Source organism: Sinocyclocheilus grahami, unplaced genomic scaffold (genome assembly GCF_001515645.1).
Source record: "Sinocyclocheilus grahami isolate Dianchi unplaced genomic scaffold, SAMN03320097.WGS_v1.1 scaffold271.1, whole genome shotgun sequence".
Classification (NCBI taxonomy): domain Eukaryota; kingdom Metazoa; phylum Chordata; class Actinopteri; order Cypriniformes; family Cyprinidae; genus Sinocyclocheilus; species Sinocyclocheilus grahami.
Genome location: NW_015505450.1, coordinates 1,109,195 through 1,135,880, shown reverse-complemented (window position 1 = coordinate 1,135,880; position 26,686 = coordinate 1,109,195). Strand labels below are relative to the sequence as shown.

Sequence of the window (26,686 nt, the reverse complement as noted above, 5' to 3'; positions counted from 1 at the left end):
AAAGAAAGTACTTCTACTTATAGAAAAGCTCAAAAAACTGCTAGATCTGCTTACTTTTCATCTCTTTTAGAAGAAAAGAAGCACAACCCCAGGTATTTATTCAATACAGTGGCTAAATTAATGAAAAACAAAGCATCAACTGGTGCAGATATTTCCCAACAGCACAGCAGTAATGACTTTATGAACTTCTTTACTTCCAAGATCGATACTATTAAAGATAAAATTCAAAAAACTGCTAGATCTGCTTACTTTTCATCTCTTTTAGAAGAAAAGAAGCACAACCCCAGGTATTTATTCAATACAGTGGCTAAATTAATGAAAAACAAAGCATCAACTGGTGCAGATATTTCCCAACAGCACAGCAGTAATGACTTTATGAACTTCTTTACTTCCAAGATCGATACTATTAAAGATAAAATTCTAACCATGCAGCCGTCAGCTACAGTATTGCAGACAGAGCACTATAGATCCCCTGATGAACAATTCCACTCTCTGCTATAGGAGAGGAAGAATTATATAAACTTGTCAAATCATCAAAACCAACAACATGTCATTTGGATATGTCCGAAAATTCTTCAAACTGGCTTATTAAGCATCTCATTAAAAAAAACACAACTTGATCCTAGAGAATTAGTCAACTACAGATCGATCTCAAATCTCCCTTTTCTGTCAAAATTACTAGAAAAGGCAGTATCCTCTCAGCTATGTTCCTTCTTAGTCTCAGCTATGTTCCTTCTTAGAGATAAATGGTATCTGCGAGGATATCCAGACAGGATTTAGACTGTATCATAGTACTGAGACTGCTCTCATCAGAGTTACAAATGACCTGCTCTTATGCGATCGTGGTTGTATTTCTCTATTAGTGCTACTCGATCTTAGCGGTACGTTTGACACTATCAACCACAACATTGTTTTGAGTAGATTATCACAAGTACAGTATGGCGTACCACAAGGCTCAGTACTAGGACCGTTGCTTTTCATGTTTTACATGTTACCCTTGGGAGATATCATCAGGAAACATGGTGTTGGCTTTCACTGCTATGCTGATGATACTCAGCTCTATATTTCTTGCGGGCCGACGATACATACCAATTAGCAAAACTAACAGAATGCATAGTTGATATAAAAAACTGGATGACTAGTAATTTCCTACTGCTAAATTCTGAAAAAAACAGAGGTGTTAATTATTGGACCAAAAACCTCCGCATGTAATAACCTAAAACACTGCCTTCAACACTTGATGGCTGCTCTGTCAATTCTTCGTCATCAGTTAGAACCAGGAAGTATGACCATATTAGTCCGGTTCTGTCAACACTGCACTGGCTCCCTATTGAGCAACAAATACATTTTAAATATCTTGCTAATTACTTATAAAGCCCTGAATGGTTTAGCTCCTCAGTACTTGAGCGAGCTCATATCGCACTATTGTCCTGCAATCTCAGAACTCTGGCCATTTAATAATACCTAGAATATCATGTGTGATAGTCATGTGTGTGTGAGTGTGTGTATGTATGTATGTATGTGTATATATATATATATATATATATATATAGTACATACAGTATGATTGTTTTTCACACATATGGTTTCAGTTGGTTCTAAATTGTATTTTTTTTTTAATTATATATATTTTTTTGGGGGGGGCTAAATTATTGATGAATCATGATTTCTTTGTGAAGCTGGTTGCACAAAGGAAACTGGTTTTACACAATCACGTAACACATTATTACTGAATGAGACCTGTTGAGTGTGAAAGTTTGACATAATCAGCAGCATTTATTTTTGCAATTCCATAAATTCCACTCTTCACCTTTGAAGCTGTATGTTCATGTGTGTTTGTGCAATTTCAGTTAAAATTGTCTGTTTTAATTGCGACTGCTGTCTAACAACAAAACATGAGCACATCCTTCAGCAAGCACTGCCAGAGCCCAATATAAAAATTCCCTGGGCTTCCAGTGACCTCACAGGTCAACCTCTCCAAATGTCTTCCAAGTTAGTGACCCTTCGGCCAGATTTGGGCTCTCTTCACTCCAGCAGCTGTTAGGGGGTTTATTAGGGTGTAAGTTTCTAATGACGGTCCACTACATCATGGATGTGGCATGCCAGGACAGCGGTCGAGAGCCACGTCACGGCTGGGATTACATATTGATTGCTTGTTTGCCAGAGTCTTAACAACCAGCTCTGTCAACACAGGCTCTGAGCTGTCGCTGGATGCTTGCGCCATTTACCTGCTCTGGTAATTTAGACAGATGAAGCGCGCAGAGGACGTGTAGAAACCTATGCGGCATTGCGGTGTGCTGATATCATGCAAAGATTAGGAGATGCTACTGAGTGTCATGGCCTTATGGGGAGTGAGAGATGAGAGGCTGCTTGAATGATTTACACACATTTTCTTCAAACATGTTCTTGCATCGGACACACTTTTTTTCTGAAAATTGCATGCTCTGTATTGGGAATTATGACGCTCGGCAGACATTCTGATCTAAATCCGTGTAATATTTTAGAAGACTAAACTAAAGCCCCTCATCAGACCTGGTGGGTGGCGTAACGTCTGCGTCTTTGGCAAAGGCATGCAAAGATGTACCGAGGTTAGCTCACTGTGTAAGAATGTGTGATTTATTTCCCTTCAACCTTCCACCCTTTTCTTCCCACATCTCCTGAGAAATAAACCCGATCATCCCACCTGAAGGATCTTGCTTTGAGTTAAACGGGTACATTTGCTGTGCAGTGAACTAATAGATCTGCATATGTTTGATCAGAGCTCTATTTTAGAAAATATATTCATATATAAATATATCTCATACTGTTTCTTCTGTATGTACTGTACAGTTGTATCTGAACTATGCACAGTGTCTAAAAAGTATATGTATGCATGAAGTTTCACAGTGATTTGTATATGATAGAGCACAATGCATGTAATGCAACTTTCATTTCAGGTTTGGTGAATGAAACATTTATATATATATAGCTACAATCTGCCTTTTATTGCATTACTTGATCTTAAGAATAAAAAAATAAAAAAAACTGGACAATAAAATGCAAAGTAACAGATATACAATGGGGATGGACCGATATTAAATTGCTGGCCTATATATATATATATATTAATGCTGGCCAATACTGTTATGGCTGACAACTGATAAATTATGTCTAAATATATGAAAAATTAAACCCTCAAATTTATTGTTTTAAAATTAATTTAGGCACCACAACAGTGTATACATTATGAAGATGGATATTCATTTTGAGATTTGATAAAGATTACATTTAACAGTGATATGTCTGATGTTATTTATACCTCAGGTGATTCGCTCAAACAACTGCCCCTGAAGCAAAGATGGCAGCATCAAGATCATAGGTGTATGCTCCAGTAAAGCAGTTTTCTCCAGGTATATTAGACCTCTTTGTTTGAAACAGTTATTAATGCTTCTATGTTCTGTTTCACATACTATGAAAAAAAGGTAGACAGCATGTCCTGTGCAGTATTCAGTATTCAGTAAGCTAAGCGTCCATTCTGAAGTACACTAGGAAGACTGTGCTATGTTAGTCTACTGCCATCCAGTGGTTCTCACGGCTTCTACGTTCAGTTTTGCAAAGAAAAAAAATCACGTGACAATTTTTTATTATTGTCCTCTGTTGCTGGGCAGCACATATTGCTTGCATGTGTGTGTGTGTGTGTGTATGAATTAGCACCTGTGTTCCCTCAACTCTGCACACATTCAGGCAATTATCATATTCCTCATTTTTAGATCAGTTTATAATTGCATGCAAAAGCATGTGTGTGTATGTGTCTATAGAGGCTCCGTTAAGATCCCTGGCAGTCCTCCAGCAGTCAGTGTCGTTGTTCCTGCATTAAAGATGTAGTATATTCCCTCAAACACCTCCACATACCAAAATAGCTACCTTACTCGCACATCTATTTACAGCACTGCAGTCAAACACACAACTATGGACGAACAGAAACGTGCAGGCCGGTCAGCGAAAAGCCCCTCAATTAAAACTGGTACATGAACCCGCCGGGTCCTAATTTGCTTTCTCCAATTTCACTGATCTGGCAACCTGAGCAACCTTGAAAAATGTCATTGCACCATTGCAGCCAGCCAACAGGGAGATGGAAAAAGCCAAGGTTGAACCCGCGTTTCGGTATATAACAAACACACAACATTTAAAGGGACAGTTCTGCCAAAAGTGAGCATTCTGTCATCATTTACTCACCCTCGTGTCTCTCCAAACCTGCAGGCGGAACAAAAAAAAAAGATATTTTGAACAATGTTATTAACCAAACCACTTTGGACCCCATTGATGTGAATTAGCCTATATTAACCTAAATAAATACAAAAATAAAACCTTTTTAAAAATATCTTTTGAACAAAATATTGTTTGTTGAATCCCCATGGGCAAAATCCCGTCATTTCAATTGAAGGGTAATTTTGTGTGAGGTCTAAAGATTTCCCCAAGTAAATTTCACGACAGAATTTATTTGCTATTGTGACCACATATTTATGCTGCAGTTTACCAAAAGTATTAGAACTTTATGTATGTTTACATCTGCATCTGTCGTGTAGACAAGGACACACAGTAGATTCAATCTATCCCATCATGATGTCAGTATATGCATGATGATTAATGGCCATTGATTGACATCTGACTTTTTTTTTGACTTGCAAAACTTTGCTGAAATGTAGCTATGTGACTGTATGCTTCAGTTTGTGAACATGATGATACTGTAGTTCTAGACCTTTGATGATCCAATTCAACCGCACTAATAAGCAAAAATGATTTTAATTTACATTTCCTTCAGCCTAAGGCTTATTCATTTCACTTTTGGTGTGAAAGGGCATTTACATTTGCCAAAAATATAACTTTTTAATATTAAAACAAACAAGTAAACCTAACCAAAAGTAACGTAATGCACTTTCCATGAAAAGTAACTAAGTAATGCAATTGGTCACATTTTAAGGGAGTAACACGATATTGTAATGCATTACTTTAAACTTTCCCCAACACTGGTCATAGACTGCACAATTATTCTGCAGTTTAACTAAGTTTGTAGCTCTTTAGGTATTGATGCGTATGCATCTGTCGCAGAGAAATGGACATATAATAAATTCATCCATACTGACATCATGAGGTGATATTGATTGGCAATGGACGTTTTTATGCTGCAGTTTAACTAAGTTTTTCTGTCACAGATAAAAGGACATGTAATGGATTCGATCTCTCGCATCATGATACTAGCATGGATGATTAATGGCCAATATATGACAATGAGCCTTTATTGCCCACAAAATATCACTAAAATTCATCTTAATGCTGCAGTTTCACGAAGCTTTTAGCATTTTAAGTAGTTTCACATATCCATCTGTAATAGAGAAAACGGCACGATGTATTCACTCTGTCCCATCATGATAATTATATAATTATAACTATGCATGATTAATGGCTAATGACTAATGAATGATGTCATCCGTGATTAACGCTGATTGATTCCAGGACAAACTGTTCTTCTGTTGAAGCGAGTGTGATGTGCTAGCCGTGAGTCAACTTGGACTTCCCATGGACTTCCCAGTGACAGGACACAGATCATGCGCGTGATAATGTGCCATTACATAAGCAATGATGATGACTACAGTAAGCAGAGAGGTCAGTCGAAAGCAACTAGGGCTCCTTTGTTGATTGCAAACACACACATACACATGTTGTCCGGCAGGCGTAGGAGCCGCTCTTCCCTCCGCGCGCGGCTCTGGCCCCAACAGTGGCCGCATAGTTGTCTGATGAGTCAGGAATGTGGTTGCATGCCTTACACATGAGCTATTACTGAACACAGGCCCCAGTAGAGCACAGCCAGTGCGCTCATTCACAGACGGGGAGGGAGCGAGCGAGCGAGAGGGAGGAGGCTCAACAATAGAGAGGCAGGAGCATGCCGAGCCAAAGTCAGAAGTGAAGAGACACACGAGAGCAAAGAGCACGGCTGCGGCGGCAGCTGAGACACAAAGGCCCTTTCATCCCCTTATCTTCAGAGGAAACATCTCCACCTCTGATACTAGTGCTCACCTGAGCTCTGAGTGGATTGTGTAGGTTTTCTGCGTGTCGCCTGAATGCCCGTTGACTTGGTGATCCCTCCTCCGCTGTGGACAGACATGCACGAGAGCGAGATGAGGCTGAAGATGCGCGTCAGGCGCATCAAAGAAGGGCGAGATCTGAGAGGTGAGCTGGAAAGAGAGAGTGTGTGTTTGTGGGATTGAAGGTTTTGCATGCATCTTTGGGTTATTTGTGATTAATTTCTCCTTCCGTTTGTCAGTGTAGTCATGGGAGTGTATCAGAGTGCATCATTGCTTTACAGTATGTATGCATATGTGCATGTGTATATGCAAGTGTGTGTCTCATTCGCTCTGTGTTATTGCATCTCACTGACCTCCTTCTTATGTTTGGACATTGATGACAAGTGGCTTCAGGGGGGTGCAGTCGATTTTTAGTCACCTGTCATCAAGAGTTTCAATCTTTGATGCACTGTCAACACAGAAGGAGACTTGCCTACTAAATGTTCTTTCATTTCTCTCTCTCTCTCTCTCTCTCTCTCTATATATATATATATATATATATATATATATGTGTATAATTTTAATTATAATGTATGTGTGTGTGTGTGTATATAATTTATATACTTTTATAAATTAAATAGAATATTAAATTATGATTTTTATAGTTTTATAACACCTGTATATTTAAGAAGCTTACATTTATACAGCTATTTTGGTTATATAAAAGAGGAAATAGAAACTGTCTTTGATTTTTTTTTTAATGCATATTAATGTAGATTAGTATTTAAATTTGCTTGTGAATATTTCAAATGAAACCTTTATATATATAAACTAGTCCCAAATGATGAGGTAATGTCATGTGTTTTGTTGCAACATCTTTATTCACATATCTAATTTATTGCATTGCGGGACAAAAGTTCAGGTGAAGAATTGCAGTACTACTTCAGCAGATTTTAACTGCCTTCGATCTATCATGCGCTGGCATCAACAGCAGAAATATGGAAACCTGATGACTGTGAGATTTGAAATATGACATTGTGTCATACCATCAATCTGAATGTGTCTGAACTTGCTGGAGTATCATGTCCCCCTCAACAAAATTAGCACTCTTGTTCTAAGCTCCTGCTAAGCAAGGTCCTAAACACTACAGATCTGTATTTAGTCCTCATGCACACTCATGCACACACTCACATAATGCATATGTTTTTTTTTTTATTTCATTTCAAAAAGCGCAGCCACAACTCTGCTCTTGTTCCATAAAAATTAATACAGTCTGCACAAAAGTGACTTGCAAAAGAGAAACAAAAGCAATTAATCAGAACACCAACAATAATCATAATACACCATGCCAGGTTTATTAGACAACTAGATTCGGATCACACCAGTATATGCACTCTGAAAGTGAGGGTTTTTTTACTCAGCCATTGAGTTTTCCAGCCTGTAAGTGTAACACCTGCGCACCATGTGAAGCACTGAGGATATTTTGGGGGACTGATATCATTGAGATGTCTCTGCTCACTAGAGAGGGGATCTATGCTGCTTTTCCCCAAATCCTAATTCAGAAGCTGTAATATTTCAAACCAGATGTTCAGGAAAACCAAAACACATTTTTGTGGATCTTGCCATTAAGTTGCTAAGTCACAAGTTAAGGTTCACTGCTGTTCTTTTTTTTTTTTTAGTATGTCTGTCTTGTTTTCCAGTACAAATATTGAAACATTATTAAATCGAGATGCGTTTAATGGAGATGCACAGTGAGTTAAGAATTCTTGTTTTCTGAGAGACGGATCAAAATGAAGTGAGTTTATGCTTAAAACAAGAACAAATATCTGCCAGCAGAGACGGAAAACAATTTTTCTGACCCCACTGTCATATATTTGTTCTTGTTTTAAGCTCACTTTACTTCGATCCGTTTCTCGGAAAACAAGACTTCTTAAGTCATTTGCTTCTCATGTAATAGTCTTGATTTACAAATAGATGTCTGTACTGGAAAAATGACAGAAATTCATGGTTAGAAAATTGTTACTTATTTATTTATTTATTTATATTTTTTTGCAGTTTAAGTGTGACTGTGCATGTATTATTTTACTCCAGCAACATGTCAGATTCTTCAATGCAAGCACTTTCTGAAAGTTTTGCAATTTATGCAAAACAAGACGGTTGCTTGCAACACACAATATGTGTTAATCCTACACTAAAATCAATAATGAAGTCATTTTTATCTCGGCGTGCCGCATGTCATGCAACCCTCAGAGTGGATTTGCTTTGCCCGTCTGTCCACCACACTAGGACACGCTGAAATCATGCCTGTGGAATGTCAGCCAACCAGGTCTGCACTAATTCAGTCAAGGCACTTCACGTCTGCTCGCCTTTTCTTTTTCTGCATGGCCTGGAAACTGGCTTTCACTTTGGCTTGTGATGTCATAAAGCAGGCTAATCAGTCGTGGGATGTTAAAACCTCATGTCGGAGCATGTTCGCCTCGCCTGCATGGTGCCGGTGCATTGGGTGCTAGTCAAAACTTCTGGAGTGCATATGTGTGTGCATGTGTATCCCGAAGAGGAGAGACGGCCTGTTGGCCACCCGCGTGTTGAGCGATGATGTCATGCTGCTTGGAGGTTGCTTTTAATAGCTGGAAACAGGCAGCCCTTGAGCTGGGCCTTAAAGGGCCAGGCGCTCCTTTTAAACAAAGCACGTTGCAGATTTGAATATTCGGCTTGTGCTTGTATATAATCAAACCTGAACGAGTGAGTGGTTTGAAACAACTTCCTGGTAGCTTGTTGAACTCTCGGCGTGAAGTCAATGGCCTGGGGTCACACCGGTGTGAATCGAATAACACTGACACTTTTTTCCGTGTCAAGAGCGGGTCATGATATCATTTGTGACTCACGTGAAAAGGTCTTTTAAACAGGTCTGTTTGGTTTGACTCACATAGCATATCTAATGGCCTTGCCGAATGATGTCATGTGAACATTACATTGAAAAGTCCAGAACTCTTTATCTGATGTGAACTGGGTTAGTAAATGTTGAATTGGATGAAATGAATAATTGCCTTCTCCAGTCACATGCATCTGCTTATGAGTCTTCATGCCTATGAGCTCATCTGCTTTTAATGTCTGTATTCAAATGTTTCGCGTCTTCTGTCGCTATTTTGTTCCTCAGTCTCTCCCTGTTTCGTAACAGTCAGTCTCCCATCGAGAGAGAGAGTGTGTGTGTGTGTGTGCTTCCTCTGAGCTCTGGTTGGGTGTCAGTGTTCCTGTGGCCTGCCTCATTCCCACTGTGTGATGCTGGTCACAGGGAGAGGAGATGAAGAACCAGACACTGACACCCTATCTGCCTCGTAAAGTGGCAGAGCTCAGCTTTCACCAGCCCGTTGCTTTTCTCATTTCCTTTTCAAAGACAGGGTTAGCCACTCTTGCAACCTAGCAATAGTGCAGAGCGGATAGAGGCTGGTTTGCTTGAGTGAAAAGCATGGGATCAGAGAGTGTAAAGACTGATTTCTTCATCCTGGTGGAGGGTCATCTACTGTACACGAAGTGTGCTGGATATGCTAGTGCAGGATGTCTCTGCTGTAGCGGAAAGGCTTCTTGGCCCCTGTGGAGTTTGTGTTTGGGCTTCATGTGTAATTCAGTCGGTTTGGATGTTTGGAAACCCCCTTCATTGTTACTATTATTCCATTCTTACTGTAAGTAATTGAGTTTGCAGCAAACTGTGTGTGTAAGAACAATGTACACATGATATTTTATGGTTGTTGTTGTGTTGGTCTGCCCTCTGAATCATATCCGATTATATTCAAACTAAAACAGTTCTCTTCTTCGCTGTACTCTTTCAGGTGGCTTTGCAGCTTTCTCTTCCTGTTTTCCTGACCTGTGTGAGAATAAACCAGCCACTATTCTACCTATCAGTCTGTCCCAACCCTGTTTATCTGTGGCCAACGTCGGTCCCACCCGCATTCTGCCCCACCTGTACTTGGGCTCCCAGAGAGACGTCCTCAATAAGGTTGGTAGACCTCAAAAATTAAAATAACTATCACCTACAGACCCCTTGAATATCGTTGTATCAAGAAAATGCTTTCAGTTTCTAGCGCTCAACAATTCCTGTCGTGAAGACATAACAAATTCATCTTTCATCATCAGATAACCAGGAATAGTTTTCTTTTACCTGGAGGGTGTTTGTGCATACCTTGGAACAACTGAATTGTAGCGTATCTCATCACTTACTTAGATAACAGGCAGCTGAATGCATTCCGGGAAAATACTTTCTAAGCTCCTGCTAAGCAAGGTCCTAAACACTACAGATCTGTATTTAGTCCTCATGCACACATAATGCATATGTTTTTTTTTTTATTTCATTTCAAAAAGCGCAGCCACAACTCTGCTCTTGTTCCATAAAAATTAATACAGTCTGCACAAAAGTGACTTGCAAAAGAGAAACAAAAGCAATTAATCAGAACACCAACAATAATCATAATACACCATGCCAGGTTTATTAGACAACTAGATTCGGATCACACCAGTATATGCACTCTGAAAGTGAGGGTTTTTTTACTCAGCCATTGAGTTTTCCAGCCTGTAAGTGTAACACCTGCGCACCATGTGAAGCACTGAGGATATTTTGGGGGACTGATATCATTGAGATGTCTCTGCTCACTAGAGAGGGGATCTATGCTGCTTTTCCCCAAATCCTAATTCAGAAGCTGTAATATTTCAAACCAGATGTTCAGGAAAACCAAAACACATTTTTGTGGATCTTGCCATTAAGTTGCTAAGTCACAAGTTAAGGTTCACTGCTGTTCTTTTTTTTTTTTTAGTATGTCTGTCTTGTTTTCCAGTACAAATATTGAAACATTATTAAATCGAGATGCGTTTAATGGAGATGCACAGTGAGTTAAGAATTCTTGTTTTCTGAGAGACGGATCAAAATGAAGTGAGTTTATGCTTAAAACAAGAACAAATATCTGCCAGCAGAGACGGAAAACAATTTTTCTGACCCCACTGTCATATATTTGTTCTTGTTTTAAGCTCACTTTACTTCGATCCGTTTCTCGGAAAACAAGACTTCTTAAGTCATTTGCTTCTCATGTAATAGTCTTGATTTACAAATAGATGTCTGTACTGGAAAAATGACAGCAATTCATGGTTAGAAAATTGTTACTTATTTATTTATTTATTTATATTTTTTTGCAGTTTAAGTGTGACTGTGCATGTATTATTTTACTCCAGCAACATGTCAGATTCTTCAATGCAAGCACTTTCTGAAAGTTTTGCAATTTATGCAAAACAAGACGGTTGCTTGCAACACACAATATGTGTTAATCCTACACTAAAATCAATAATGAAGTCATTTTTATCTCGGCGTGCCGCATGTCATGCAACCCTCAGAGTGGATTTGCTTTGCCCGTCTGTCCACCACACTAGGACACGCTGAAATCATGCCTGTGGAATGTCAGCCAACCAGGTCTGCACTAATTCAGTCAAGGCACTTCACGTCTGCTCGCCTTTTCTTTTTCTGCATGGCCTGGAAACTGGCTTTCACTTTGGCTTGTGATGTCATAAAGCAGGCTAATCAGTCGTGGGATGTTAAAACCTCATGTCGGAGCATGTTCGCCTCGCCTGCATGGTGCCGGTGCATTGGGTGCTAGTCAAAACTTCTGGAGTGCATATGTGTGTGCATGTGTATCCCGAAGAGGAGAGACGGCCTGTTGGCCACCCGCGTGTTGAGCGATGATGTCATGCTGCTTGGAGGTTGCTTTTAATAGCTGGAAACAGGCAGCCCTTGAGCTGGGCCTTAAAGGGCCAGGCGCTCCTTTTAAACAAAGCACGTTGTTCATTGATGTTGGGTTGTTAGCCCTGTCTTGACAGATAATCTTTCTACATATTTCTCCTTTACAATAGCTTTAGCATGCGTGACAGACTCACTGATACAGCCGGAATCTGCTCAAGGAAGCTGTTGGATTTTTTTTTCCCCCCTAGTTCTATATTTGCCGGTGGAATTCTGTAGAATTGGTCTGTCTGTATGAACTTCTTCATAACTTCCATCTTTTAACAGGAACTGATGACTCAGAATGGAATCACCTACGTTCTAAATGCTTCATCAGCAGATAACCAGGAATAGTTTTCTTTTACCTGGAGGGTGTTTGTGCATGCCTTGGAACAACTGAATTGTAGCGTATCTCATCACTTACTTAGATAACAGGCAGCTGAATGCATTCCGGGAAAATACTTTCATTGATGTTGGGTTGTTAGCCCTGTCTTGACAGATAATCTTTCGACATATTTCTCCTTTACAATAGCTTTAGCATGCGTGACAGACTCACTGATACAGCCGGAATCTGCTCAAGGAAGCTGTTGGATTTTTTTTTTCCCCCTAGTTCTATATTTGCCGGTGGAATTCTGTAGAATTGGTCTGTCTGTATGAACTTCTTCATAACTTCCATCTTTTAACAGGAACTGTAAAGGAATAACACACTCACATTGTGAGTTTTAGGATTGAGGTCACCAAATAAAGAGACTAAACATGGTTTCATTTGAGATCCCAAAATAATTGCAGATGGAAATAAGGCTAAATCTGGTACAATGCATTAGAAAATAGTTATGTTAAAACATTGTACATGGTCCAAACAAATAAATACTGAGGCCAGTACATGAGTATGTGTGAGTGAGTATTTATTTGGAACTTTATGCACAATTTTAATTACACACATATGATATGAGTTGTATGCAACCGCATTTTATAGAGCAAACCTTCCTGTCAGGCTGCTTTGGAATGATATTTATTGTGTGGTATATATTTAGAAGTGCTATACAAAAAAAATACAAAAAAACATTTAAAATATGAAAATGTTTCAATTATATTCTAATACTACTTAGAAAAAAAGTTATTTTGTTAACTAAATACGAATGAAATGTTTTAGTTTTTTGAATTTTTTTTTATTATTATAAATTTTAGCACAATACATCCAAAAGTCTATAATATCACTTTTGGGGGTCCTTAGCAATAAAACGTTTAAAATCCTCTACTAGACTATACGAGTATAGGCCCGTTCACGCAAGAACAATAAGTGTCTACTTCAATTTATGATACCATTCTGTTTATTATAAGCTGATTTGTCATCAAATGATTGAGCAGGATGGATTCTGATTGGCAGTCAATATTTTTATCGTTCATCAGCCGGGGAAAAAAATCGTTCTGTGTGATTCCAACGATGTTGTTCCTTTGTTCCAGGAGTTGTGGTGTGGACTTGCTATTCTTTTAAGTGTAGAGCCATTTTTAAAAAGATGTCTTATTGTTATCGTCATAGTTATGGCCCATGGTATGAACAGGCCTTTAGAAGCTGGAATCATTCACAATGAAAGTGTGTGAGAGAGAGAGTGTGTGTGTGTGTGTGCTTCCTCTGAGCTCTGGTTGGGTGTCAGTGTTCCTGTGGCCTGCCTCATTCCCACTGTGTGATGCTGGTCACAGGGAGAGGAGATGAAGAACCAGACACTGACACCCTATCTGCCTCGTAAAGTGGCAGAGCTCAGCTTTCACCAGCCCGTTGCTTTTCTCATTTCCTTTTCAAAGACAGGGTTAGCCACTCTTGCAACCTAGCAATAGTGCAGAGCGGATAGAGGCTGGTTTGCTTGAGTGAAAAGCATGGGATCAGAGAGTGTAAAGACTGATTTCTTCATCCTGGTGGAGGGTCATCTACTGTACACGAAGTGTGCTGGATATGCTAGTGCAGGATGTCTCTGCTGTAGCGGAAAGGCTTCTTGGCCCCTGTGGAGTTTGTGTTTGGGCTTCATGTGTAATTCAGTCGGTTTGGATGTTTGGAAACCCCCTTCATTGTTACTATTATTCCATTCTTACTGTAAGTAATTGAGTTTGCAGCAAACTGTGTGTGTAAGAACAATGTACACATGATATTTTATGGTTGTTGTTGTGTTGGTCTGCCCTCTGAATCATATCCGATTATATTCAAACTAAAACAGTTCTCTTCTTCGCTGTACTCTTTCAGGTGGCTTTGCAGCTTTCTCTTCCTGTTTTCCTGACCTGTGTGAGAATAAACCAGCCACTATTCTACCTATCAGTCTGTCCCAACCCTGTTTATCTGTGGCCAACGTCGGTCCCACCCGCATTCTGCCCCACCTGTACTTGGGCTCCCAGAGAGACGTCCTCAATAAGGTTGGTAGACCTCAAAAATTAAAATAACTATCACCTACAGACCCCTTGAATATCGTTGTATCAAGAAAATGCTTTCAGTTTCTAGCGCTCAACAATTCCTGTCGTGAAGACATAACAAATTCATCTTTCATCATCAGATAACCAGGAATAGTTTTCTTTTACCTGGAGGGTGTTTGTGCATACCTTGGAACAACTGAATTGTAGCGTATCTCATCACTTACTTAGATAACAGGCAGCTGAATGCATTCCGGGAAAATACTTAGTGTTGTGGCCTTATGGGCAGAGAGAGATGAGAGGCCGCTCGCATGATTTACACACACATCTTCTTCAAACATGTTCTCGCCTCGGACGAGCTTTTTTCTGAATATTGCACGCTCTGCATTAGGAATTCTGACGCTCGGCAGACATAAATCCGTGTAATATTTCAGAAGACCAAAATAAAGCCCCTCATCAGACCTGGTGGGTGGCGTAAAGTCTGCGTCTTTGGCAAAGGCATGCAAAGATGTACCGAGGTTAGCTCACTGTGCTAGAATGTGTGATTTATTTCCCGTCAACCTTCCACCCTTTTCTTCCCACATCTCCTGCCTACATCAGAGAAATAAACCCGATCATCCCACCTGAAGGCTCTCTTGCTTTGAGTTAAACGGGTTCGCTTGCTGTTCAGTGAACTAATAGAGCTGCATATGTTTGATCAGAGCCCTATTTTAGAAAATAGCACGGACAAGCATATTTCTCATACTATTTCTTCTGTATGTACTGTACAGTAGTATGTGAACTATCCACACACACATATTATTTTTTTTTATGCAGGCTAATGTTGTTATGCCTGACAACTGATAATTTTAGTCTAAATATATGAAAAATTAAACCCTAGAAACCCAAATTAATTGTTTTAAAATCAAATTAGGCATCGCAGCATTGTACTTTATACAGTAAAGTTTACATTTAGCAGTGATATTTCTGATGTTATTTATACCTCGTGGGATTCGCTCAAACAGCTGCCCATGAAGCAACGATGACAGCATTAGACCTCTTTTTCTGAAACATGTATTACTGCTTATGCATTCTGTTTCACACTATGAAAAGATACATAAAAAAGACAGCATGTCCTGTGCAGTATTCACTATTCAGTAAGCTAGTTTTCAGTTCTGAACACAGCCAGAGACTCCAGAAGAGCATGTCAGGGCTAGGGAGACTGTGTTATGTTAGTCTACTGCCATCTAGTGCTTCTCACAGCTTCTAAATTCAGTTTTGCAAAGAAAAAAGAAACTATTCACGTGACATTTTTTTTTATTATTGTCCTCTGTTGCTGGGCAGCACATATTGCTTGCATGTGTGTGTGTGTGTGTGTATGAATTAGCACCTGTGTTCCCTCAACTCTGCACACATTCAGGCAATTATCATATTCCTCATTTTTAGATCAGTTTATAATTGCATGCAAAAGCATGTGTGTGTACGTGTCTATAGAGGCTCCGTTAAGATCCCTGGCAGTCCTCCAGCAGTCAGTGTCGTTGTTCCTGCATTAAAGATGTAGTATATTCCCTCAACACCTCCACGTACAGAAATAGCTACCTTACTCGCACACCTATTTACAGCACTGCAGTCACACACACACACACACACACACACACTCTCTCTCTCTCTCTCTGGACAAACAGAAGCGTGCATGGCAGTCAGCGAAAACCCCCTCAATTAAAACTGGTACACTGGCCCTAATTTGCTTTCTCCAGTTTCACTGATCTGGCAACCTTGAAAAATGTCACTGCACCATTGCAGCCGGCCAACAGGGAGATGGTGGAAAAGGCAAGGTTGAACCTGCATCTCAGTATATAACAAACAAACAACACTTAAGGGGACAGTTCAGCCAAAACAGATCATTCTGTCATTAATTATTCACCAAAGTAACTTTCCCCAACAATGCTCATAGAACAATGGACAAGTAATGGGTTCTAACTATTATATCATGATGTTTGAAAATGTATCTTTTTTTGCCTGTGAAAGTTCGCCGAGATTTTATTATTCTGCAAAGTTTGTAGCACTTTAGGTATTTTATGCATCTGTTGCAGAGAAATAGACAAATAATGGATTCGTCCATACTGACATCATGATTGGCAAGTTTTAGCACTTTATGTATGTTGGCATGCATCTGTCACAGATAAAATGACATGCAATGGATTCCATCTCTCCCATCATGATGATGTTAGCATGGATGATCAATGGCCATTACATGACAAATAACCTTATTTGACCAAAAAATATCACCATTTAACGAAGCTTTTAGCACTTTACGTGTTTTTGCATACATGCATCTGTCAAGTCAAGTCAGCTTTATATAGTGCTTTTAACAATACAGATTGTGTCAAAGCAACTGTGCAGCATCAATTAGGGAAATAGTGTGTCATAGCATCTGTCATAGAGAAAAGGACAAATGTGACCCTGGAGCACAAAAGCTAAATTATCCATTTTGTTTATGCCAAAAAGCATTAGGATATTAAGTATGAAGATATTTCATAAATGTCCTACTGTAAATATATCAAAACTTAATTTTTGTTTAGTAATATGCATTGCTAAGAACTTCATTTGGACCATTTTAAAGGCGGTTTTCTCACTATTTAGATTTTTCTGCACCATCAGATTCCAGATTTTCAAATAGTTGCATCTACAGCCAACAAACCATGCACCAATGTAAAGCTTATCTATTCAGCTTTCAGATGATGTATAAATCTCAATTTCAAAAAATTAACCCTTATGACTGGTTTTGTGCTCCAGGGTCACATATAATGGATTGGCTCTATCTGTCCCATCATGATATGATTATGCATGATTAACGGCTAATGATTGATGAATGACGTCACCCGTGATTAACGCCGATTGATTCCAAGACACACTGCTCTTCTGTTGAAGCGCTATAGCCGTGAGTCAACACGGACTTCCCAGTGACAGGACACAGATCATGCGCGTGATAATGATGTGGCATTACATAAGCAACGGCGGTGACTATACAGTGCGCAGAGCGGTCGCTTGAAAGCAACTAGGGCATCTTTGTTGATTGCAAACACACACACGGCGCGCACCGAGCCGCTCTTCCCCATCGATGGCCGCATAGTTGTCTGATGAGTCTGGAATGTGGTTGCATGCCTTACACATGAGCTATTACTGAACACAGGCCCCAGTAGAGCACAGCCAGTGCGCTCATTCACAGACGGGGAGGGAGCGAGCGAGCGAGAGGGAGGAGGCTCAACAATAGAGAGGCAGGAGCATGCCGAGCCAAAGTCAGAAGTGAAGAGACACACGAGAGCAAAGAGCACGGCTGCGGCGGCAGCTGAGACACAAAGGCCCTTTCATCCCCTTATCTTCAGAGGAAACATCTCCACCTCTGATACTAGTGCTCACCTGAGCTCTGAGTGGATTGTGTAGGTTTTCTGCGTGTCGCCTGAATGCCCGTTGACTTGGTGATCCCTCCTCCGCTGTGGACAGACATGCACGAGAGCGAGATGAGGCTGAAGATGCGCGTCAGGCGCATCAAAGAAGGGCGAGATCTGAGAGGTGAGCTGGAAAGAGAGAGTGTGTGTTTGTGGGATTGAAGGTTTTGCATGCATCTTTGGGTTATTTGTGATTAATTTCTCCTTCCGTTTGTCAGTGTAGTCATGGGAGTGTATCAGAGTGCATCATTGCTTTACAGTATGTATGCATATGTGCATGTGTATATGCAAGTGTGTGTCTCATTCGCTCTGTGTTATTGCATCTCACTGACCTCCTTCTTATGTTTGGACATTGATGACAAGTGGCTTCAGGGGGGTGCAGTCGATTTTTAGTCACCTGTCATCAAGAGTTTCAATCTTTGATGCACTGTCAACACAGAAGGAGACTTGCCTACTAAATGTTCTTTCATTTCTCTCTCTCTCTCTCTCTCTCTCTATATATATATATATATATATATATATATATGTGTATAATTTTAATTATAATGTATGTGTGTGTGTGTGTATATAATTTATATACTTTTATAAATTAAATAGAATATTAAATTATGATTTTTATAGTTTTATAACACCTGTATATTTAAGAAGCTTACATTTATACAGCTATTTTGGTTATATAAAAGAGGAAATAGAAACTGTCTTTGATTTTTTTTTTAATGCATATTAATGTAGATTAGTATTTAAATTTGCTTGTGAATATTTCAAATGAAACCTTTATATATATAAACTAGTCCCAAATGATGAGGTAATGTCATGTGTTTTGTTGCAACATCTTTATTCACATATCTAATTTATTGCATTGCGGGACAAAAGTTCAGGTGAAGAATTGCAGTACTACTTCAGCAGATTTTAACTGCCTTCGATCTATCATGCGCTGGCATCAACAGCAGAAATATGGAAACCTGATGACTGTGAGATTTGAAATATGACATTGTGTCATACCATCAATCTGAATGTGTCTGAACTTGCTGGAGTATCATGTCCCCCTCAACAAAATTAGCACTCTTGTTCTAAGCTCCTGCTAAGCAAGGTCCTAAACACTACAGATCTGTATTTAGTCCTCATGCACACATAATGCATATGTTTTTTTTTTTATTTCATTTCAAAAAGCGCAGCCACAACTCTGCTCTTGTTCCATAAAAATTAATACAGTCTGCACAAAAGTGACTTGCAAAAGAGAAACAAAAGCAATTAATCAGAACACCAACAATAATCATAATACACCATGCCAGGTTTATTAGACAACTAGATTCGGATCACACCAGTATATGCACTCTGAAAGTGAGGGTTTTTTTACTCAGCCATTGAGTTTTCCAGCCTGTAAGTGTAACACCTGCGCACCATGTGAAGCACTGAGGATATTTTGGGGGACTGATATCATTGAGATGTCTCTGCTCACTAGAGAGGGGATCTATGCTGCTTTTCCCCAAATCCTAATTCAGAAGCTGTAATATTTCAAACCAGATGTTCAGGAAAACCAAAACACATTTTTGTGGATCTTGCCATTAAGTTGCTAAGTCACAAGTTAAGGTTCACTGCTGTTCTTTTTTTTTTTTTAGTATGTCTGTCTTGTTTTCCAGTACAAATATTGAAACATTATTAAATCGAGATGCGTTTAATGGAGATGCACAGTGAGTTAAGAATTCTTGTTTTCTGAGAGACGGATCAAAATGAAGTGAGTTTATGCTTAAAACAAGAACAAATATCTGCCAGCAGAGACGGAAAACAATTTTTCTGACCCCACTGTCATATATTTGTTCTTGTTTTAAGCTCACTTTACTTCGATCCGTTTCTCGGAAAACAAGACTTCTTAAGTCATTTGCTTCTCATGTAATAGTCTTGATTTACAAATAGATGTCTGTACTGGAAAAATGACAGAAATTCATGGTTAGAAAATTGTTACTTATTTATTTATTTATTTATATTTTTTTGCAGTTTAAGTGTGACTGTGCATGTATTATTTTACTCCAGCAACATGTCAGATTCTTCAATGCAAGCACTTTCTGAAAGTTTTGCAATTTATGCAAAACAAGACGGTTGCTTGCAACACACAATATGTGTTAATCCTACACTAAAATCAATAATGAAGTCATTTTTATCTCGGCGTGCCGCATGTCATGCAACCCTCAGAGTGGATTTGCTTTGCCCGTCTGTCCACCACACTAGGACACGCTGAAATCATGCCTGTGGAATGTCAGCCAACCAGGTCTGCACTAATTCAGTCAAGGCACTTCACGTCTGCTCGCCTTTTCTTTTTCTGCATGGCCTGGAAACTGGCTTTCACTTTGGCTTGTGATGTCATAAAGCAGGCTAATCAGTCGTGGGATGTTAAAACCTCATGTCGGAGCATGTTCGCCTCGCCTGCATGGTGCCGGTGCATTGGGTGCTAGTCAAAACTTCTGGAGTGCATATGTGTGTGCATGTGTATCCCGAAGAGGAGAGACGGCCTGTTGGCCACCCGCGTGTTGAGCGATGATGTCATGCTGCTTGGAGGTTGCTTTTAATAGCTGGAAACAGGCAGCCCTTGAGCTGGGCCTTAAAGGGCCAGGCGCTCCTTTTAAACAAAGCACGTTGCAGATTTGAATATTCGGCTTGTGCTTGTATATAATCAAACCTGAATGAGTGAGTGGTTTGAAACAACTTCCTGGTAGCTTGTTGAACTCTCGGCGTGAAGTCAATGGCCTGGGGTCACACCGGTGTGAATCGAATAACACTGACACTTTTTTCCGTGTCAAGAGCGGGTCATGATGTCATTTGTGACTCACGTGAAAAGGTCTTTTAAACAGGTCTGTTTGGTTTGACTCACATAGCATATCTAATGGCCTTGCCGAATGATGTCATGTGAACATTACATTGAAAAGTCCAGAACTCTTTATCTGATGTGAACTGGGTTAGTAAATGTTGAATTGGATGAAATGAATAATTGCCTTCTCCAGTCACATGCATCTGCTTATGAGTCTTCATGCCTATGAGCTCATCTGCTTTTAATGTCTGTATTCAAATGTTTCGCGTCTTCTGTCGCTATTTTGTTCCTCAGTCTCTCCCTGTTTCGTAACAGTCAGTCTCCCATCTTGATTTGCATGTGCCTGTATGTCTCAGACAAACGACCCAGGCAAACTCAAACACTAATTCAAAGTGATGTCATTGCCCTGTCTGCCGGCTTTTCTCGGAGCCTGAGGTAACATGCCTCGGATGTTTAGATGAGCGAGTACTGATTCCAAATCAGCAGTTCCTTTTTTGTCTTTATTTCAGTTGTTTAAAGGAATAACACACTCACATTGTGAGTTTTAGGATTGAGGTCACCAAATAAAGAGACTAAACATGGTTTCATTTGAGATCCCAAAATAATTGCAGATGGAAATAAGGCTAAATCTGGTACAATGCATTAGAAAATAGTTATGTTAAAACATTGTACATGGTCCAAACAAATAAATACTGAGGCCAGTACATGAGTATGTGTGAGTGAGTATTTATTTGGAACTTTATGCACAATTTTAATTACACACATATGATATGAGTTGTATGCAACCGCATTTTATAGAGCAAACCTTCCTGTCAGGCTGCTTTGGAATGATATTTATTGTGTGGTATATATTTAGAAGTGCTATACAAAAAAAATACAAAAAAACATTTAAAATATGAAAATGTTTCAATTATATTCTAATACTACTTAGAAAAAAAGTTATTTTGTTAACTAAATACGAATGAAATGTTTTAGTTTTTTTAATTTTTTTTTATTATTATAAATTTTAGCACAATACATCCAAAAGTCTATAATATCACTTTTGGGGGTCCTTAGCAATAAAACGTTTAAAATCCTCTACTAGACTATACGAGTATAGGCCCGTTCACGCAAGAACAATAAGTGTCTACTTCAATTTATGATACCATTCTGTTTATTATAAGCTGATTTGTCATCAAATGATTGAGCAGGATGGATTCTGATTGGCTGTCAATATTTTTATCGTTCATCAGCCGGGGAAAAAAATCGTTCTGTGTGATTCCAACGATGTTGTTCCTTTGTTCCAGGAGTTGTGGTGTGGACTTGCTATTCTTTTAAGTGTAGAGCAATTTTTAAAAAGATGTCTTATTGTTATCGTCATAGTTATGGCCCATGGTATGAACGGGCCTTTAGAAGCTGGAATCATTCACAATGAAAGTGTGTGAGAGAGAGAGTGTGTGTGTGTGTGTGCTTCCTCTGAGCTCTGGTTGGGTGTCAGTGTTCCTGTGGCCTGCCTCATTCCCACTGTGTGATGCTGGTCACAGGGAGAGGAGATGAAGAACCAGACACTGACACCCTATCTGCCTCGTAAAGTGGCAGAGCTCAGCTTTCACCAGCCCGTTGCTTTTCTCATTTCCTTTTCAAAGACAGGGTTAGCCACTCTTGCAACCTAGCAGTAGTGCAGAGCGGTTAGAGGCTGGTTTGCTTGAGTGAAAAGCATGGGATCAGAGAGGGTAAAGACTGATTTCTTCATCCTGGTGGAGGGTCATCTACTGTACACGAAGTGTGCTGGATATGCTAGTGCAGGATGTCTCTGCTGTAGCGGAAAGGCTTCTTGGCCCCTGTGGAGTTTGTGTTTGGGCTTCATGTGTAATTCAGTCGGTTTGGATGTTTGGAAACCCCCTTCATTGTTACTATTATTCCATTCTTACTGTAAGTAATTGAGTTTGCAGCAAACTGTGTGTGTAAGAACAATGTACACATGATATTTTATGGTTGTTGTTGTGTTGGTCTGCCCTCTGAATCATATCCGATTATATTCAAACTAAAACAGTTCTCTTCTTCGCTGTACTCTTTCAGGTGGCTTTGCAGCTTTCTCTTCCTGTTTTCCTGACCTGTGTGAGAATAAACCAGCCACTATTCTACCTATCAGTCTGTCCCAACCCTGTTTATCTGTGGCCAACGTCGGTCCCACCCGCATTCTGCCCCACCTGTACTTGGGCTCCCAGAGAGACGTCCTCAATAAGGTTGGTAGACCTCAAAAATTAAAATAACTATCACCTACAGACCCCTTGAATATCGTTGTATCAAGAAAATGCTTTCAGTTTCTAGCGCTCAACAATTCCTGTCGTGAAGACATAACAAATTCATCTTTCATCATCAGATAACCAGGAATAGTTTTCTTTTACCTGGAGGGTGTTTGTGCATACCTTGGAACAACTGAATTGTAGCGTATCTCATCACTTACTTAGATAACAGGCAGCTGAATGCATTCCGGGAAAATACTTTCATTGATGTTGGGTTGTTAGCCCTGTCTTGACAGATAATCTTTCTACATATTTCTCCTTTACAATAGCTTTAGCATGCGTGACAGACTCACTGATACAGCCGGAATCTGCTCAAGGAAGCTGTTGGATTTTTTTTTCCCCCCTAGTTCTATATTTGCCGGTGGAATTCTGTAGAATTGGTCTGTCTGTATGAACTTCTTCATAACTTCCATCTTTTAACAGGAACTGATGACTCAGAATGGAATCACCTACGTTCTAAATGCCAGCAACACTTGCCCCAAACCTGACTTCATCAGCGACAGCCACTTCATGCGCATTCCCGTCAACGACAGCTACTGCGAGAAGCTGCTTCCTTGGTTGGAAAAAACCAATGAGTTCATTGGTAAGAACGTCAGACTTTGTGGTTTGCTGAATGGACAATGGAGTAGTCTAGAAGCAAGTTTGTAAGAAGTTAGAGAACTTAGAACCTCTAAGGTTTGGGATTTTGTTAACACGAGCCATCTGTGCATCAGCATTTAAGCGAAGTATGAGTGATGTCAGCGTTCGAGGTTGGCGAGTGAGATGACCTCATGCTTTGTGTGCAGTTTAACAGTGGAACTGCTTTTGACCGGTTTGCTATTCTCTCTATCCACAGACAAAGTCAAGGTGTCAAACTGCAGAGTCATCGTCCATTGCTTGGCTGGCATATCCCGCTCTGCAACCATTGCCATTGCCTACATCATGAAAACTATGGGCCTGTCTTCAGATGATGCCTACAGGTAACTGCAGCTCTTTGGATGTTCAGATGCTCTATGCCTAGACCAAGGTCCAAGGTTGTTTGCTTCCGGTCTAACTGGTGGAACAGCATAGTCGTATTATTCACCAACCAAAAATGCTGGTTATGAAGCCTGGTATCAGAATCCCATGACGGGGACCGTCATCCAAATCCCAATATTGTTTTTGTCAAATAAAATCTGGCGTTTAGCTGTTGTGTTTTGGATTGCGGTCATCACCCACCGTGAGATACTGGTATTCTTAACAAGCTTAATCAGCAAGCCTCTGTTGGTTTACCAGCATAGTTGTCTGTCTGTGTTGGTCCACCAGCTAGATCAAGACCAGACCACCAATTGCATAACTGCCTAGAAAACCAGTTGAATCCAATGGCATCCAATTGAATTTGTTCATGTTTCATGTACTTTCTGTAGGTTTGTGAAGGACCGTCGGCCATCAATATCTCCGAACTTCAACTTCTTGGGTCAGCTACTGGAGTTCGAGAGAGGCTTGCAGATGAAGAGGAGTCTACCCTGTGACCATATAAGGTTATCAGGGAAGCCAAATGAAAAGGTGGAGGAGGAGGTCCAGAAGATGGAACAGCAAAGCTCGGAGAGCGATCGCTGTGACCAGCGGACTCCGCAAGCTACAGAGATCACTGTAAAGCCTCCATCGCCTACATCACTGCAGAAAGACCTAAGCTCCCTTCACCTGTCCAATGAACGAATCCTTCAAAACAAACGGCTCAAGTGCTCCTTCTCGCTTGACATTAAGTCGGTCTACTCCTCGAGCCAAAACCAGCAATCTTCTCCAAACTCCTCATCGTCAGACTCCAAAAACATACCCAAACTCTGCAGACTTGACAGCCTGAAGAACAGCAATGGAGTATGCCAGTACCCTTCAACGATGAACCACCCTAGCCCTACGGAGTCACAGTGTACTGACGTGACTAGCAAGTCCAGGACGAGCCAGCAAAGCGAAAGGTGGGAAAATGGGGGCTTGGAGAGGCTATCCGCAACAACTCTTTCCCTCAATCTGAAGCAGGATAACTGCGAGCCAAGACCCCAGGAGACCAACTTGAAGGCGCCTTCTTTCCTCAGTTTGCCGCTGGGTACATCTGCTTCTTGGACCATGCATAGAGGCTCAAATGAGGCCACCACCCCTATCACACCCACGGGTGACTGCCATTGGTTCTTAGGCACTAAGTTGGCACCATCTGGAACAGGGAGCACCATGCACTTTGGCAGCAGTCCTGCCTGTGGCAACTCCAAGCCCAGCAAACACAGAAGGGACAAAACGCCGGAGCCGCTGGACTTTCAAAACAATTGGCTCGAGGATGGGAAAGCAGTAGTGTGCAGTGTATCGCAAGTGGACATGAAGTACAAGCGCCGCAGCTGCCAGATGGAGTTCGAAGAGGGTATTAACACAACACAAAGCAGCGAGGAATTTGGGAAGCTGGGCAAGCAATCCAGTTTCTCTGGTAGCATGGAGGTCATCGAGGTATCCTGACAAAGATGACAATCCAACTCCAGTGAAAGCTGTTTATTTATTACAGAGTTCTGTTGTTAAAGAGCTTTGCATCTAAGAGGGACTTGTCTCTGCCACCTTTTTCAAACCAGGGTTGAAAATGGGTCATTTAGGATACACTAAATATAGCACTCACACCAAAGACCTCACAGAGTGACCTTTATCTGGCATGTCATCCTATGGTACACTCAAAATGAAGGAGGACTGATGGAGGACGTCCTTTTAGCATGATCATACAAAGACACTAAACATGAAAGAATGAAATGAGTGTGTGTATGTGTGTGTTTATGCTGGTTTTGATGCAAATTAGGGCTGCCACACTTAACAGTGACTTACCTTCGGCCTGAGGGGGAACTGTACAGTATGTATTCCCAAGTTTGAGAAGATCTATTTAGCTATAAATTAAGTAAAGTAGGGCAGTTGCATTCAATAATGTCCCTATTCAGTGTTATACTTTTTATCAACAGTGTAATACAAGAGTGAAAATATGAAGTGTATGTATCTCTCAGATCTACTACTGTGCACTGAGCATGCTCCGAATGGCTGGCTACCTACAAACAGACAAGCTGCATCCAGCAGCACTATGTACTAAGCTGTAAATCTAGACATATTTACATGTATATGTAAAAGAAATTTACTTCAATTGAAATGGTCTATTTAAAGTTTCACGCATTGTTGCTTTAATTTATTGTATTGGTTTCATTCTGGCAATGAGCAATAATATATTATTTGAAAACTTTCCGGTCTTTGTCTGAGTCTCTGGTGCAAATACAACACAAACACACACATTTATAATGGCTTTAAATTGAAGAACTGCAATACATGTACACACACTTTACTTGTGTGTGCTATTTAAATGGTGACAAACAATAAACTTTAAACAATTTAAAACTATTGATTTTAAATACAGCTAATTATAAAAATTAAAAATAAAAACTCAAACAAGCTAAGCTTTTACATTATTAGAATATATACACACATATACAGTATATATATTACTTTATTTAAATATTTTTATGAAAGGTTTAAGTATTTTTATGATGGTTTTCTCGGATGTTATATACTGAAAGTAATATATATATATAGATACCCAGCTAACAGGAAAAATTATCGGAACGTTCTGACAAGTTTTTGTTCAAAGTTATTTAGAAACGTTCCTCCAGTGATGTTAATATAACATTAATTCAAAGTTATTTGTTCTTTAATGTTCTCCAAAATATTATTTAGATATCTTTCGAGGAACATTTTAGCTGGACTTTCGTCTAACATTTTTAAAAAGTTACTACTTGCTTCAGAACGTTCAGAGAACATTTAAAAATATTTTTGTTCCCTAAACGTTGACAAAACCAAGAATAATTTTTAAAAAGCTGAACGTTACAAAACAAAACATTCTTAGAACACATTTTTGTTAGCTGGGTATATATATATATATATATATATATATATATATATATATATATATATATATATATATATATATATATATATATATATAAAAA

General features: G+C 39.7%; 2 protein-coding genes across 2 annotated transcripts; both read left to right on the top strand.

Annotated features, from left to right (window-relative positions):
• Nucleotides 1-5,507: 5,507 nt before the first annotated feature.
• Nucleotides 5,508-12,150, top strand: LOC107599777 (dual specificity protein phosphatase 8-like). Its single transcript, XM_016291469.1, has 3 exons — nucleotides 5,508-6,207; nucleotides 9,869-10,035; nucleotides 12,085-12,150. Exons 1-3 carry the CDS (start codon nucleotides 6,099-6,101, stop codon nucleotides 12,148-12,150), a joined length of 342 nt encoding a protein of 113 aa, XP_016146955.1. The 5' UTR covers nucleotides 5,508-6,098.
• A 4,910-nt stretch (nucleotides 12,151-17,060) lies between these two features.
• LOC107599770 (dual specificity protein phosphatase 8-like) lies at nucleotides 17,061-25,897 on the top strand. The gene is made up of 5 exons (XM_016291462.1): nucleotides 17,061-17,745; nucleotides 22,483-22,649; nucleotides 23,133-23,292; nucleotides 23,545-23,668; nucleotides 24,095-25,897. The coding sequence occupies exons 1-5, from the start codon at nucleotides 17,637-17,639 to the stop codon at nucleotides 25,167-25,169; spliced, it is 1,635 nt and encodes a 544-aa protein (XP_016146948.1). The 5' UTR covers nucleotides 17,061-17,636; the 3' UTR covers nucleotides 25,170-25,897.
• The last annotated feature ends 789 nt before the right edge of the window (nucleotides 25,898-26,686 follow it).